The sequence below is a fragment of the Chenopodium quinoa genome, unplaced genomic scaffold, assembly GCF_001683475.1.
Source record: "Chenopodium quinoa cultivar QQ74 unplaced genomic scaffold, ASM168347v1, whole genome shotgun sequence".
Lineage (NCBI taxonomy): Eukaryota > Viridiplantae > Streptophyta > Magnoliopsida > Caryophyllales > Amaranthaceae > Chenopodium > Chenopodium quinoa.
Window position 1 is genome coordinate 94,090 of NW_018742966.1, and position 16,155 is coordinate 110,244.

Sequence of the window (16,155 nt, forward strand, 5' to 3'; positions counted from 1 at the left end):
CTTATAATTAGTTCACTGAAGCCCAAATTTAAAACTTCTAACTGTGTGGCCATGGCCCAATAACTAAGTATTCAGTTTATATTCGACATAACCCAAAATTTGGAAGCTAAAAGTCTCAAACACTCAAACCACCCTTCATCCATTATTTTGAATAGCAAAAATATTTCATTAATTAAAAGTCATACGACAACTACAATAGACATTCGACGTTAACAAATACATAAGATATTGAATCAAATAAAATTTTCCTTCATAAAAACTACGATAAATGCAATATTAACCCTTCATCCATTATTAATTTCATTTTATTACTAAGTATAAAAAATAATAATACTCTGTATGATCTTTACTCGATCTTCAAATAGGAAAAAAAAAAAAAATTTAAAATCCATAATTCAATTGAGTTAATTATAATATATTAATAAAAAAGGCTAATCCATCAAACTTTAACATGTGTTACTCTTACAATTCTCATTTGTGAAAAAAAAAGAAAATTCAAAAATAAATAAAAAGGTTTTTTTTTTTTTTTTTTTTTACGGACTATAAATTCATATAGAATTTTTTATGGGATTAATTCCTAGTATACTGTACAATGACATGTGTACAATCTCATTTAACAACGCATTACTGTGTGGCATGGTTATATATTGAGACTTTGACCAGCCACAAAGTTTTTTTTTTTCTCTAGTTATCATATTATGGACTATAAATTCATATAGAACTTTTTATGAGATTAATTCCTAGTATAGTGTACAATGACATGGGTAAAATCTCATTTAACAACGCTTTACTGTGTGGCTGGTCACACCAATAATAACCCATTTCCAAACACAACCTATTACCATCCGACTGTCCGAGTAACCTTGCACCGATCGAGTAACCCTAATTAAGTAATCTCGGTTACACGATGTGACCAAGCACATATGATAGTTTGTGGTCGGATAAAAAAAATAAAGGAAACAGTGCGTCTTGTGTGTGGCCACTTTTAAAAGAACAAAATAACTCCTATAACACCGATCCAATAACCCCTGTAATACTGACCAAGTAACCCCTATAACACTGATGAAGTAATATCTACTTCTATAATATTGAACGAGTAACCCCTATTACATTAATGAAGTAACCCTTGTAATGAATTGTCATACCGTGTGACCAGCTATCGATAAGACTTTTTCCTATGCATGAATTTTTTTATTTTTTATTTTTTATTTTTTACGGAGTATTTTTTTAATTTAACCCGGAAAGAGGTGAGGATAAAGTCTTCACAATTCAAAACTTATTTCATCACAGTTAGCGTGAATCCGAAGCTTAATAATTTTAGAAAATTTAGTTATATAATTCTGCTTACTTTTAAAGCTACCTTAACATAACCAATCTCCCATGTATATAATATATATGACGAATTATACAAATCCTTCATATCAATCAATTTTAGAGAAATTTCTCGAGATATTACGGTTAGTTTTCATCTATTTCAATCGATTTTGCACTAATTCAGTTATTCTTCTGATTAAATTTTATGGGTTTATGTATAATTTCTGGCAAAACCCTTTACACAATTTGATTTATGTTCTAAATTCTGTAAAGTTACATTTTTTTTATTTTATTTTTTTGAATGTGGGTGATTTTGGTATATTCTGTTGATGATTTTGACTACTTTTTTTGGCTTCAATTTTGCTTAATTGTTGATGTAAAAGTCACTATCAATTTGATTATACCCACAAAAAAAAATAAAAATTCCCACTGATAATGTTACTGTTAAATTTTCAATTTTTGATATAATAATGGTTTAACTTTTTGTATTATACATAATTTTAAAAAGTTAATGCATTTGTACGGCCTTTGTTAATGGAGGTTTACATAGAAATTTAAAATCACATCTTTTGGTGCAATTTTTTATTTTTGAAGTTTGTCTTGATTATTAATACATTATGAATTACTCGTATTATCTTGCAGAAATATCTAATTATGGTGCTACCACCGGATGTTAATTCACAACCTAACTCAACTCCATTTTCTGGTAAATTTCTTAATGTTCTATACTCATTCAATCAGTTTGAATGTATATTGATCCTTGTAATCGATTGTAATGAGCGTGCCGATTTTTGTTTAGTAACAATTCTGATAGTTAAATCTATTGTTGTGAATCATTGAAGATAGAATTAAATAAAGTATGTTTTGATTGATGATCTTTATATTGGTAATGGTTATGAATTTATGACATCTTTGGTTTATATAAATGCAATATTAGCTGGTTGCTAAAAGAGATAATGTTTAGGGTGTCAAAACTTTTATTGAGATGGCTGCAAAATCAATGTGCTGATTTGTTAACTTAGGTTATGAATATATGATATTATTAGGATTTATAAGACATAATGTTGATTAGTTATGTGTAGAATGCGCATTATTAAGTCATTGGGATTTTAATTGTTTTAGGATTGGTGTTTTTAGTCCCGTCTTTGATATTATGTTGATTTATTATAATACAATTGGTTTCTAGATTGTGCATTATTGTGTCATTGGGATTTTATTTTTAGATAGGTGTTTTAGTCCTTTTTATAGTCTCTTAAGCGGATTAGCTTAGTACGGAGTACACTAGATTAGATTGGTGTCTTGGTAGTTTCTTTCGCAGTTTTGCTTGTGCGTCTGTTCATACTTGGAGTATAAATTTTACACAACAATTTTTCAAGCTAAATTGAGGAAAATGGCAAGAAAGTCGCAAGATTTATATGATTTATAATCTGAAATCTGTTTTCACATTACTCTTTCTTAACAGGATTTACTTTTCCAAGTAATTCCATAGACTTAGGGAAGGCCTTTAGACACCCTCAACTCGAATTTGAACCTTTTGGCTCATCAAGCAGTGGAACGTTTGGTCAAGCACGTCGATCTTTTTCCTGTTCATCATTCTCTTTTGATTCAAGCAATGGAACTTCTGGTCAAGTCAAACAAAGTCCTTTCGGTAAATCAAACACTGAAATTTTTGGCCAAGCACCTGGGACATCAAATTCATGGGGTGCATTTGGATCATCAACGGCCGTACTTGGATCAACAGATGCTTCTCCATCTTCTTGTGGAGGTAACTAATATTAGTCTTCTGATCAATATGCTCATGTGTTGTGTTTTGTGTATATAATCATTTGTTTGATTCAGAATTTTGATGTTCAAGCTCTTTGACTATAGTATAATTGTAGGTATTTTAATAGTTTAGCCTCTTGTGTTGTTTCCAGTGAAGTTTAATGATCATGGATGTAACTTTGTGTTGTTGGATGTACATTAAAGAACTTAATTCTCTTGGTGTTCAGCTTGTACTACTGTTGGCAGCTTCAAACAGCAAGGAAGTTGCTTATATCCTTTCACTCCAACAGAGGATAAGCGGGAAAACGATTTTGCAATTTCACCAAAGCTGCTCATGTCAATATCAGCTATGACTGCTAACTGCAACAAGAGCCATGAAGAATTAAGATTAGAGGATTATGAGAAGGGAAACAAAGGTAACCTTTTCCGTTATCATCTTCTTTTCTACATACCTGTGTACTCACCTATATATATATTATGTCCTCAGTTCCATTTAAGTACATTATTTAAGTTAACCCTTAGAAAAGGAAATGGGGAAATAAACAGGAAAGAAAGAACCAATTCTAAGGTTCAGCTTTAAATTTCTGTGACAAGCGAACAATTCTTCATCAAAAGTTAATACTCTGTGTATACATTTACCTCTGTTATGTAACTACTAGCATTTTGTTTCATGCAATTATTTGTATTTGGACTGCCTCATGCAGGTAAAATCTCTACAAGCCCGTTTCAGCCTGCATCAAGTCAAGCTCCCTGCTCACTATTTGGGTCTCCATTCAGTGAACCACCCCGCTCACAATTTCAGCCTGCATCAAGTCAAGCTCCCTGCTCACTATTTGGGTCTCCATCCAGGGTACCACCCCGCTCACCATTTCAGTCTGCATCCAGTCAAGCTCCCGGCGGCTCACTATTTGGGCCTCCATCCCGTGAACCACCCCGCTCACCATTTCAGTCTGCATCCAGTCAAGCTCCCGGCGGCTCACTATTTGGGCCTCCATCCCGTGAACCACATTGCTCACCATTCAAGTTTGGATTTGGGAAAACAACCTCTACATCACAACATGGATTTCAGAGTACAGGTATCATTCAATTTGGATTTATATATACTTGTAAATTTGTTATATTTCAAACAGGCTGTCATACACCTTGTGTTCAACTGTTCATCAAATTATCCAAAAAAGTTTGTGTCTTTGTTTTTATGATTAATATTTTTTACAACCTTTTTAATACTGAGATTTTTTCTTATGTTACTCTCTGTTTTACTTAACTAACTTCTATTATAGGTGTCTACTTTCCATCGTTTTCCACAACTTCAGATACATTTGAGTCTGGCAATAATGAATGAAAATCTAACCATAAATAATTCTATCTTTGAAGGTATTTGTAGCTCAATACCAGAAGCCGCGTCTAATGGGGTTAGATTCTGTAATTGCAAATGCAACCAAGCTAATGCCTTAGCTCGAATCAACCCAGCTGCCTTTCCAGTAGTACATGCCAATACTAGTGAGGCAACTCAAGGCACAAATACTTTTATTAGTTACCCTGCCTTTGTCACTTTCATTCATCCAGCTGCAGCAGCAAATGGTGCTCATTCAACTGCTTTTACATCTATTGCAAGCCCTGGAAACCCAAGTACGAGTTCTTTCACATTCGGCCCAAATGTAGGTTGTTCAACCCCTCCAAGTACATCAACCAACATAGCAACAGCTTCTTGCTTATTTCCTTCGTTGTCAAGTTGTCCCTCTCTTCAGTCTCCAGCACCATCATTCTCACATAACACACTAGCAGCTAATCAGGGCGCGGCTAGTGAACCTACCTTCTTTGGAAAGGCATGTTTGAACAAGCTTAAGGTAGAAGAGACCAATTACTCTTCTCGCGTTCCAAAAGGTCTTGAAATCATCGTAGAAAAGTTGGGTTTCAACCCATGGTCAAAAGGGCTTGCTAATGAGCAGGATTCTGAGAGCAAAGATATTCTTCCTTGTGAAGAAGCAAATAAAGATGAAGATATTATAGCACTTGCTGAGTTTGCTGTTGAGCAACAAAACGCATTACAAAAGGTCCATAATTTACTCAAAACATTATCCTTTTCTTTACTTTCTGATTTGTATTTTTCTGTAAAAACACTAACAAAGATTTACAATTTTAAGCAGGTTAAAAAATTTAAGTTTTTAAGTGTGGTTGCTGCATGCTTGGAGGCAGTTGGAGGGGGAAGGTATCACATTGTCCTGGATGCTACAAATACTCGCGTCAGTTTTATGAGCACGTGAGAAAGGTTCTATGCAGTGGTGTTGCGTAAGGGAACCGAACGTACCAATCAATTGACATTGCTCGAGAAATGGCTTGGTGGTGTTGCACCGTACTTTGCAACATCGTTTTGATGTTAGGGATCCTGTTTTTTTTTTTTTTTTTTTTTTTTTTTTTTTTTTTTTTTTTTTTTTCTGCTTTTGGGCTTTTGCAGTTTATTTTTGCTGATTATAGGTAGTAAGAAGCTGTTTATAAGCATATACGAAGTATATGATTAACTATTCCATGAAAATCCTTTATTAAATATATTGTGCTTAATTTACTTTATATTTTTAATAGAACTCACCTTTTACTATCTTATTTTCGTAATTAGGTCAAAATTGAAAAGGTAGATTAAATTAGACTAGATTCATCATGTGAATTGAACAAGTTGCTTTTAAATCCAACCAAATTCGAGTTGTCTTTCTCTGACTCTTAATTTTAACTTAAGTGTTTGTGGCAAAACACAACACTCAAAAAAGTTGATATGGTGCACAACTTATATTGGCCATAGCTAATGCCTAGGGCCTAACACTTTTAACCAAGTCTAAGTAACATAGATTAAATGAATAAAAGTGGTAAGAAACATAACAAAAGCCGATTCCAATCACCATTAATAATCACTACCAACCTACCAACCTATCCAATAAAAGTGCTAATAGAATACTTATTTAATGTGCACAATTATTTAGTATGTAGCACGAGGTTGCCTTAATAATTGAAGCACATACACATTGATCTACGTTACATACTTTATTATATTGCACTTGCATGCACGTAACAATATTGTATGCATTTATGCGTAGCCTAGCTAGCCAACCGAGGGAACATAAGCAACAATGTTGTTTGAATCAACAAAAAACAAAAACACGATCACATCTCAAATCAAACGGTATTTCTGAATCTTCATTTAGTACAATGGCCTTCACTGATGGGTTCTCATTCTCGATTGTTTCCGCTGCCTTTTTCCCATCTTCGCCGAGGAGTTCCGGCCACTCTTGCTTGCCTATAGAAGATGAATAAAAAGTTATCTACGGAGTACAACATAATGATACGAGTCATAAGACGGATATTATGATATTTTTATATGAGTCGTTTTGTTATGGTTACCTATATATATATGAGTGTCAAGGCTCCCTATTCCCTAATATAAGATGGCGAGCCACATAGAATATATACAACGATTAAGCAAAGTAAAGGTAAGTTTACCTGGACCGCACGACATCGTTCTTGCTCTTACTTGTTTAATTTGTGATGGCTTCTTCAAGCTCTAATAGTGCAAAAACCAAAGGCAGTGGATGTGGGTTTATATAGAATGAAGGAATAATATATTATTACAGTTGGAAATAAAAATGTATTTACCTAGCTTGCTACCAACGTTATTTTAAGGGCGTGAAGAGTGGATGAATTATTAAGATAATACTTAGTAAGTAGATATGAATTGAATAGTAAATGCTTTGTCAATTTTATATTAGGCAAAGGGCAAATGCTAAGTAAGGGTGCCCGCGGACTCGCGGAGCTTGCTTTCTCTATTTCAAATTAGCCTAATGCTAACGAGTGTCTCGGGACGCTTGCTTCCACTATTGTAATTTTATTAAAATTAATTGTAGTTTTTTTTAGAATATTTTTAATAATGATAAATTTTAGGAAATAGATAAAACTCGATTGATTTAAATAATGTGTTTGATTTAGGTAAGTTTGGACGTACTGTTAGGCCCGCGTAAGAAATTCCGATCCAGCTTCGATAGTTGTAAGTAAAACAGTCATAACTTTCTTGTTTCTTATCAGAATTGGACATATGACCTATCGTTGGAAAGCTCTTGGGATGAGCTACGTACCACCTCCAATTTGAATCACCTAAAATTCACTTCTGAATTGAGAGATATATACGTTTGAAGTCGGCCCTTTACCATTGTACTAGATTTCAAGTCACAATTAACGGTAAAAGTTTAGATTGACTTACATAATTTGTTGTAATTAATTGAATCATTAACTACAGTTAATTATAGATCCAAACGTCTAAGCTAAGCTAGGCTATGTTGAATGTACACTCAAATACATACTGAAATACGACATCATGACATGTATGATGTATCACACAACACATTTGAGATGTTCATCTCAATAAGTTTTTTATTAATTTTAACATTTAAATGTAATCCAAAATTCGTTAAATCTTAACTGTTTATTTTTAAAAATTATAATTGTCTTATTCAAACGACAATCATAGAATTATCCGTAAAATTTATTCAAATATTCATCCATCCCATGACTACTCAAACTAACATTATTATTGATGATATCAGCCACTGCATACTGGTATATAGTACTATATATAATAGCGCTTACATGTGAATTGCCTAGTGACGAAGAACTCGCTAGGCAGCTTAGAGTCATTAACAAATACAAGTACTAATGAAAGAAAAACAGTATTACAACCAAAACAAATTAAAACAAGAACACATAACATAAACCTACACACGCTAAGTACTAGCGTGCACATTTTATTATCTACTATTGGTATAATACAAATACTAACGTGCACATTTTTTATTATTTTATTATATATAGTGCACATTTACTAAGCTTGCACATTGTCTTACCAACTTATGTAGTTATGTAACAACGGGAGTTCGGACTACAATTCCTTTGGAATCAACAAAAATCCAAACACGATCACATCTAAAGTCTTGAGTAACAGGAGAACCATCTGGTAGGATGATCGTCTTCACAAATGAGTTTTCTGACTCTATTATTTCTGCTGCCTTTTTCCCATCTTCTCCGACTAGTTCTGGCCAAGCTTGCTTCCCTATAGTAATTAAAATTATCTCATATTATCGATAATCAATGATTATATTAATTAAATGACCATGAAACTAATCAAATTTCAATATTACCTGGGCAGAAGGACATCTTTTTTGTATCTGTTAGTGTAGTAAGTTTTTTTGTTGTTGTTTTTTATAAAAGAAGTAAGGAGATTATTTGATAGTACGTGTGTATGTACATGGGTTTATTATATATATAGACTTGTTAGGATAATGTTGATTGTTTGCAATGATATTTTTGTGGCTATTGTTACTTGCCTTGGATTCGTACGTCGTGCAAAATTTGTATGGTTGGCAGAAACTAAGTAGGTTGAACATGTTCTAGAGGATTGAAGTTATTTGTATTTATCCTAGGCATGGAAAACACGTGGTGTCCTACGTTTGAAAATGAAAGAAAATTAAATTGCTTTCTAATGAGTTACATGTAGTCATCTAGAGATATTAATTCGAGTACCTAGTCACTTAACGTTTGGTATATTTGAAAATTGAGTCATTCTAAATTCTAAATTATTGTGTTCGTACGATTTAACATCTTAATTGGATATCTTTGAGTTAGATTGAATCAGTCGCTCGGGTGAGTTTTTGTTAAGAGACTAACTCAATCAAAAGTTCAAGCTGATGATTGAAGCCCATAATCGATTTATATTCTTTCTCACTTGGATTTGAAATGTGGATGTAGCATGAGTCCCACCATACATAGTGTTTAATATTCCATTTTGAAAGAAGGAATTTATGAGATTTGAACTCGTGACCTTTGTGTCATGTTCGTTGGCTTTTGATATTATATTAATTATTAAAAGATCAATTCAACCAAAATCATAAGTTGATGGTTGAAGTTCATGAACAATTGCAATTTATATGCTTTATCAATCAGTTTTTAATATTGTTTTATTAATGGGTACATCAAAAGTCAAAATCTACCAACTCTGCCACGTGAATTAACCAAGCCCTAATCATTCATACACCATAAATGCATTATCATGACTTTAACTTCATGCAGCCTGTTCATTCTTAAATATATGTATGTGATAATTCATACTTATATGAGAACTGATTTAAAATTTAGAACATGTGAGTTAAAATTTAGAACATGCGAGTTAAAATTTAAAACATGTGACTCAAATTAAAATTTGGAACATATGAGTAATAATTTAGAACATTTGTGTGAGTAATATGTTTAGAACATTTGATTTAAGAATTAGAAAAAGTGATTAAAATTTTATAAAATTTGCTTTATGAAATTTTAAACATATGAGTAAAATTTAGACATATGATTTAAGATTATGAGCATATGAATAAAAATTTAAAACAAACTGATATAAAATATAGAAAGTGTGAGTAAAGAATTTTGAACATACGAGTAAAAAAATCGAACTTACAATTTAAAATATGGAACATATAATTAAAAATCTTAAAACACACGTTTTAAAATTTAGAACATACAAGTTAAAATTTTGGAACAAGTTATTTAAAATTTGTGACATAGAACATGTGAGTACTAAATTAGAACATTTGATTTAATTTAGAACACCTAAGGAAAAGTTTAGAACAACAGATTTAAAATTTAGAACATACGAGTAGAACATAAAGAGTGTTTTCATATAAGAAAAATTCTCACTTAAGAAAATTTCTCACGAGAGCCTTCCCATATATATATATATATATATATATATATATATATATATATATATATATATATATATATATAACACACGCTCTCTCTCTCACACCACAGTCACAGACTACACATTATTACGATAAAAAATGATAAATATAGCCCTTAGGGTTTGTATAAGAAGTTAAAATAGGACCTATTGAGGATAAATTGACATTAATTACACCGATCTGCGTGTAATTTTATCATAAATCTCCAACTTAATTTCATTTAAGAAGCATATGTAATGCTTATATATAACCCTAAACGCTACATAAATCATTACCCTAAAAAAATATTTATGTATGGAATAGTTTTGTGATTAATTAGAATATTATCAGAATAAACCATGCCAAGCTCATATTCACCTTTCCAAGTTCAGGCATCCAAGAGGTTTTAATATACGGAGTAGTAAAATAGTGTGAAAATTGGAAAAGACATCTCGAATTTCGAGGATAAGATCAAGATACGGGTGCACCCCCTATCGCATCCGACAACCCGGTTTAAAAGTCTAAAGCCCGAGTAGGCAACTCGTTAAGCTCCTATCGGCCAGAAGAGAACCTACACACAAAGAGAAAGGATTAGCTAACCCCGGGGTGATCCGGGGATAACCACTCCGATGACAAAGTCAGAAAGTGTTTAAGAAAGAGAAATTAGAGAGAGAAAGAGATTAAGAGAGAGAGAGAGAGTGTAATAAATGTTTACCATTAATGAGGTTTAACCTACTATCTATAATAAATCTCAAGACAGGTGGCTACAAAGCATGCAAAGCTTTTCCAGCCAAGTGTCAAGCTATTGTTGCCACGTGTCGAATACCGACAAGCCGATATGTCTGCTTTATAAAATATATCAGCCTATTTATCAGCTACACTGGGTTCATATCCATATTTATGAAAGATGTCAACCCGTTTCACATATCTCCCCATATAACATGTATCATACTATACACCTAACACATGTGAGATGTTCATCTTATCAACAAATCTGGACACATCTATTATATATTTATATTCTCTATAACCTTTTTAAAAAAAATCTCAATGGTTAAAGATACGTAAGATTTATCGTGTGATACAAACATGCATTGCCTGTCGAAGAGCTTTGTACAATTATTAGGTGCTCATTTTATTTATTACTCGTTCGATATGATTTATGTATATAATAATGCACATTTATTAAGCTAGCACATTATATTATTGTCGTAGCTACCTAACAACGGGATTTGGACTACAATTCCATTGGAATCAACAAAAATCCAAACATAATCAAATCTGAAGTCTTGAGTAACAGGAGAGCCATCTGGTAGGATGATCGTCTTCACAACAAGCTAAGTTTTCAGACTCGATTATTTCTGCTGCCTTCTTTCCATCTTCTCATTTTATCAAAGTAGTTCCTATGATGTTATATAAATGATACTCTATACATGTTTTTGACCATATATTTTGCTCTATGGCCCGCTCTAAAATTATAAACATTACGGAGTATAATGTAAAACATCTAATACTCCACTTTTAAATCCGGCCAAATTTGAGCTATATAAATGCTGATTTTAATACCTTTCTCCAAAAGAAGCTAATAAAAACACTTTATAGATTGAAGGATTAAAAGGTCGTGTCTAACACTTTAGCCGAGTCTAAGTAACATAGATTGAAGGATTAAAAGTTGTAGTGATCGATAAGAAACATAAGGCAGTACTAATATAATAATAGTCATTACAAAGTACTAATACAATAATAATGTGCACCTTTATTATTTGTAGTATGGTCCCTAATCTTAATTTAGCAAGTTAAACTACGGAGTATTATTTGTAGGAGTATTAGTATTGTAGGTACTACCTACAGACTAAATTTGACAATTACTTACTAATTATTCAATAACAAGAAAAAAAATCGAACACTATTATTTTTTAAACCTCTTACACTTACTATTACAACATTTTATCTGTTTTCCGACTATTCCTACCAATAATTATATCCATGGAACATGTTGTCTGTAATTTGTAAGTTCGTACGCGTTGTACCCATAAGCATTAAATTGGTGCTCAAAATTTAGTACGTAAATTTTAATTGTGGCTTCTAGAGTCCAAATAAAGGACTTATTGAATTTATGAAATATTATGAGAAGAGGGGCCACTCATACTTTATTATATCATATGTACATACTATGGTTAATTATTGATCTCAATGTTTAAGATAGGCTGTGTTTAATACACTCGAATATAACATTTATCTTTATCAACACATTTTGAGATGTTCATCTCAATACCTAGATTAAAAATATTTACTCTCTCCGTTACATATTACTCGCAACAAAAAGATATTTTATCTCACAAATAAGATTCCTTTGTTACGAGTAATATGTAACAGAGTAAGTATATAGTGATAAAAATTACACAAAATGTCTATCCCACGACACAAACAAACGTTATTATTGATGATATCAATCACATCAAAGTGGTATAGTGGCGCATATTACTTGCTTGCACTGCCTAGCATAGAGGTAGGGAGGTCAAGATGATCATTAATTAACTAATTATACTAATACATACAATTATTAACGTGCACATTTTATTTAATACTAGTATAATATATGTAGTGCACATTTACTAAGCTTGCACATTGTCTTAGCAGCTTAGGTAACAACGGGAGTTCGGACTACAATTCCTTTGGAATCAACAAAGATCCAAACACGATCACATCTAAAGTCTCTAGTAGTTGGACTACCATCTGGTAAGATGATCGTCTTCACAAATGAGTTTTCAGACTCGATTATTTCTGCTGCCTTTTTCCCCTCTTCTCCGACTAGTTCTGGCCAAGCTTGCTTCCCTGTAATGATCAAATTATCACGTATTATCGTTAATCAATAATAATACAGATCGATAATAGTTAAACAATTATGAAACTAATCAAATTTGCAATTTACCTGGGCACGACATCTTTTCTGCTTCTCTTGTTCTAGTATATAATATGGAGTTTATTTGATAGTGTGTATATATATATGTACATGAGTTTATTATTATATAGACTTGTTACTTGTTAGGATAATGTTGTTTGTTTGTTTGCAATGATAATTTTGTGGCTTATTGTTACTTGCTTGTTTGAATTCGTACGTGCAAAATTTGTATGGTTGGAACTTGGAAGCAGGGGTCCAAGTAGATTTTTAGTAGGTTGAATATGTTCTAGAGAGTTCAAGTCATTTGTATTTATCCTATGCATGAAAAACATGTATAGTCCTAGTTTGAAAGTGAAAGAAAATTATATTAAGAAGTACTTACTACTAATAATTTATGATACAATACTTTTAAAAGAGGTGTTAATTCATGTATATGGATTAGGTTTGGTGAGGCCTGATATATTTTAAATTTGAGTGATGTTAAATTATTTTGTTATATTAGACAAAATGTGAATTGAGTGTTTTAGATAATTAAGTTAGGTTAGTCGAGTTGGTTTTTAATACCTCTACTCTATAAAACTTGTAGCTGGTTCCATTTACACTTCTTATTAATGAGGTACACCAAAGTCAAAATCTACCAACTCTGCCACCTTAATTAATTAATCAAATCCAAATCATTCATACACAATTGTTTGCATTATCATGACTTTAGCTTCATGCAGCTTGTTCATTCTTTAGAGCTTAGCAGCACATATTTTTCTATTACAATGCAGCCATATATAATTGGTAATTTTACTCACTCACAAACCTATACATTACTGAGGTCATGCATAATGCATGATCTCAACATTTAGCAAAACAACACCGTGGAATATAATGATCAATTAATATAATCTACCATGGTTTCAAAATTCTATGCCACATAACTTTTTTTTACTAAATAATTGTACACTTCAAAAGTGCATTTTGTTTTATATTTACAAGTCAAACATCATTTAATCAAACCAAACCAAACTATATAATTACAATATAAAAGTACTGAATAATCTATGATATGCCTTTATTTTGCTTTCTTAATAAATCCTTTGAAAAATGTAATCCATCTTCAAAGTCAAAGTCCACAAACTCTGCCTCCTTAACCAACCCAAACCATTCATTCATACACAATAACAACATTTTCATGACTTCAGCTTCATGCAACTTGTTCATTCTTTAGAGATGCTCATATTTTTATTACATCAATTTGCAACCTTACTCAAAATTTGACTCTTTCTTCAATACGTACCGGCAAACCACCTTGCATCTTCGCCGTCAATTGAGGAACATACACAGGCTCAAACCCTTCCTTAACCACCGGAATCACTCGAAACCTCTCCAACACACCAGCCACCACCATCTTCATTTGCAAGAATGCCATTTCTTTCCCTAGACATATCCTAGGCCCGGCTTGAAACACCGGGTACATATAAGGATCTCTAGGTACAAACCTTCTCTTGACATTTTTTACCTCGAAACTCTCCACTTCTAGCCACCTCTGTGGCTTAAACTCGGCCCAATTTACCCCCCACAACTTCTCTAATCTCCCCATAGCGTACGGGTGGTAGCTCACCCTAGTACCCTTCCTTATCGGTATCCCACCTGGCAACATGTCATCCATTACAGCCTCTTTGAGGTCAACCGCGACAGGTGGGTACAACCTCATGCTCTCACACAATGCAGCATGAATGTAAGCCATGTCTTTAACTTCCTCGAAAACAGAACAATGCTCTTTCTTCTGTTCTCGCAGTTGTTTTATTTCATGGACAATTTCTTCCTCGACTGAGTCGTTATTATTAAGTAGCCAGAAGAACCATGTTAATGCAGCAGATGTTGTGTCTCGTCCTGCTAGAATAAAACTTATAACAATATCTGTCACAAATTTTTCGTCTGAATACCCTGATTTTAAGAACCTTGACAGCAAATCCTCTGTTTCTGGCTTCTTCGACGACATGTCTGATGTATTTTTCATCATTTCTTGCTTCTTCTTTCGAACAAGGGAGTTTGCAAATCCTCGAATCTCCACTACAGCTTGCTTAAGCCTTTTCTCAGACCCGATATTTAGAAATCGAGTAATTTTCCATATGACAGGAAATAAGGCCTGAAATCTGCTAGTACTGATTGTTACAGCTTCTTCGAAAGCTGCTGCAAATTTCTCTTCTGGTAAAGAAGGTGATAAATACTCAGGATCATATCCGAAACCAATCTTGCAAATATTGTCGAATGCAAATCTTCGGAGTATGTTTTGGAGATCAAGGATTGTCCCATTCTTAGCAGCTTCAGATAACATTGGCAGAAGCCGGTTTGTAAGCTCGTGTTCAACAACATCCTCAACAAATTTACGCAACGATTTAGTGTTGAATTCATAGCTAGCAACTTGTCTTTGAAACTTCCAAGTCTCACTATCAGCATTAAAAATTCCATCACCTAAAAGGTCTCCAAGAACACTCTTTTGAAAAGGGCCTTTTTGGTAGATTGGAAATCGAGTTTTTAGAATGTGTTCGACTACTGCAGGATCCGCGGTTTGTATACTCTTAACACCAAATGGACGGCGGAAGATGAAGGTGGAAGTCGGGGAATCGATCAGGAGCTTTGTTAGCCATTGGAACCTATCCTTCTGTTTAAGGGCTGCGAACGAATGACCGATTATAGGGTATGATTGAGGGTGATCTTGATCATTAGCCCGTGTTGTCCGTAACGAGGATGATTTACTAATGTAGAGTATAAGAACAAAGGATGATGGAAGGATGAGTAGTAACAAATTTCCAAGCTCAAACATTGCTTCTTGATTGTTTGTAATTTTGTATGTATTTGAATTTTAAAATGGACCTAAGTAGTTTAGTTAAAAGGGGAGGTTACAAAAAAATAATGCAGCCATCAAATTGGAAGAAACTTTAGACTTAGACAAAAAGCAAAAGAAAAAGAATGTAAATATGTAAGACATGTATAAACAATCTTGATTAATATTTCTTTAATTAAAGTAAATAGTATAGGTTAATGGTTGACCAACAAGTGAGAACGAATGAAATGAAAGTTGATATTGGTTTATGTTAGAGTTAATGGCAGACCTACTCATTTCATGAGGTTAATGTTTGGTGAAAGTTCGAAATAACATAATATATGCAAGTGTGATGTGTGAACTTTCTAAGCCACCTATAAATTCGTCCTATTATTAGTTATTACGGAGTACATACTACCTTTTTCTAATCTCCGAACATGCGAGAGCTTTCGTTTAAATTCTCTATTGTATTTTTTTTTATTCGAATGAGTTACAAAGATATTAAAAATTACAAATGGGCAAAGATAGAGGGAACTCGAATCGTTTTTAAATTTTCTATTATAGGTATCTCTATTGTTCATTAGTGCATGAAGTTCAAAGGTATCATAAAG

At 32.9% G+C, this 16,155-nt stretch overlaps 2 protein-coding genes across 2 annotated transcripts; one reads left to right on the forward strand and one right to left on the reverse strand.

Moving 5' to 3' along the window:
• The first annotated feature begins 1,161 nt into the window (after positions 1 to 1,161).
• Positions 1,162 to 6,209, forward strand: LOC110728918 (nuclear pore complex protein NUP98B-like). The gene is made up of 7 exons (XM_021908581.1): positions 1,162 to 1,457; positions 1,957 to 2,020; positions 2,777 to 3,079; positions 3,306 to 3,494; positions 3,783 to 4,154; positions 4,453 to 5,132; positions 5,226 to 6,209. Exons 2-7 carry the CDS (start codon positions 1,969 to 1,971, stop codon positions 5,340 to 5,342), a joined length of 1,713 nt encoding a protein of 570 aa, XP_021764273.1. The 5' UTR covers positions 1,162 to 1,457; positions 1,957 to 1,968; the 3' UTR covers positions 5,343 to 6,209.
• Positions 6,210 to 13,198: 6,989 nt separating this feature from the next.
• Positions 13,199 to 15,558, reverse strand: LOC110728919 (cytochrome P450 94A2-like). The gene has a single exon (XM_021908582.1). It carries the CDS (start codon positions 15,542 to 15,544, stop codon positions 13,985 to 13,987), a length of 1,560 nt encoding a protein of 519 aa, XP_021764274.1. The 5' UTR covers positions 15,545 to 15,558; the 3' UTR covers positions 13,199 to 13,984.
• Positions 15,559 to 16,155: the final 597 nt, after the last annotated feature.

Coding starts and splice junctions, on each gene's coding strand:
- LOC110728919 (XM_021908582.1), bottom strand. CDS start 15,544: ATGTTTGAGCTTGGAAATTTGTTACTACTCATCCTTCCATCATCCTTT.
- LOC110728918 (XM_021908581.1), top strand. CDS start 1,969: ATGGTGCTACCACCGGATGTTAATTCACAACCTAACTCAACTCCATTT. Junction 3,080..3,305: donor TTCTCCATCTTCTTGTGGAG/GTAACTAATATT, acceptor CTTGGTGTTCAG/CTTGTACTACTGTTGGCAGC. Junction 5,133..5,225: donor AACAAAACGCATTACAAAAG/GTCCATAATTTA, acceptor AATTTTAAGCAG/GTTAAAAAATTTAAGTTTTT.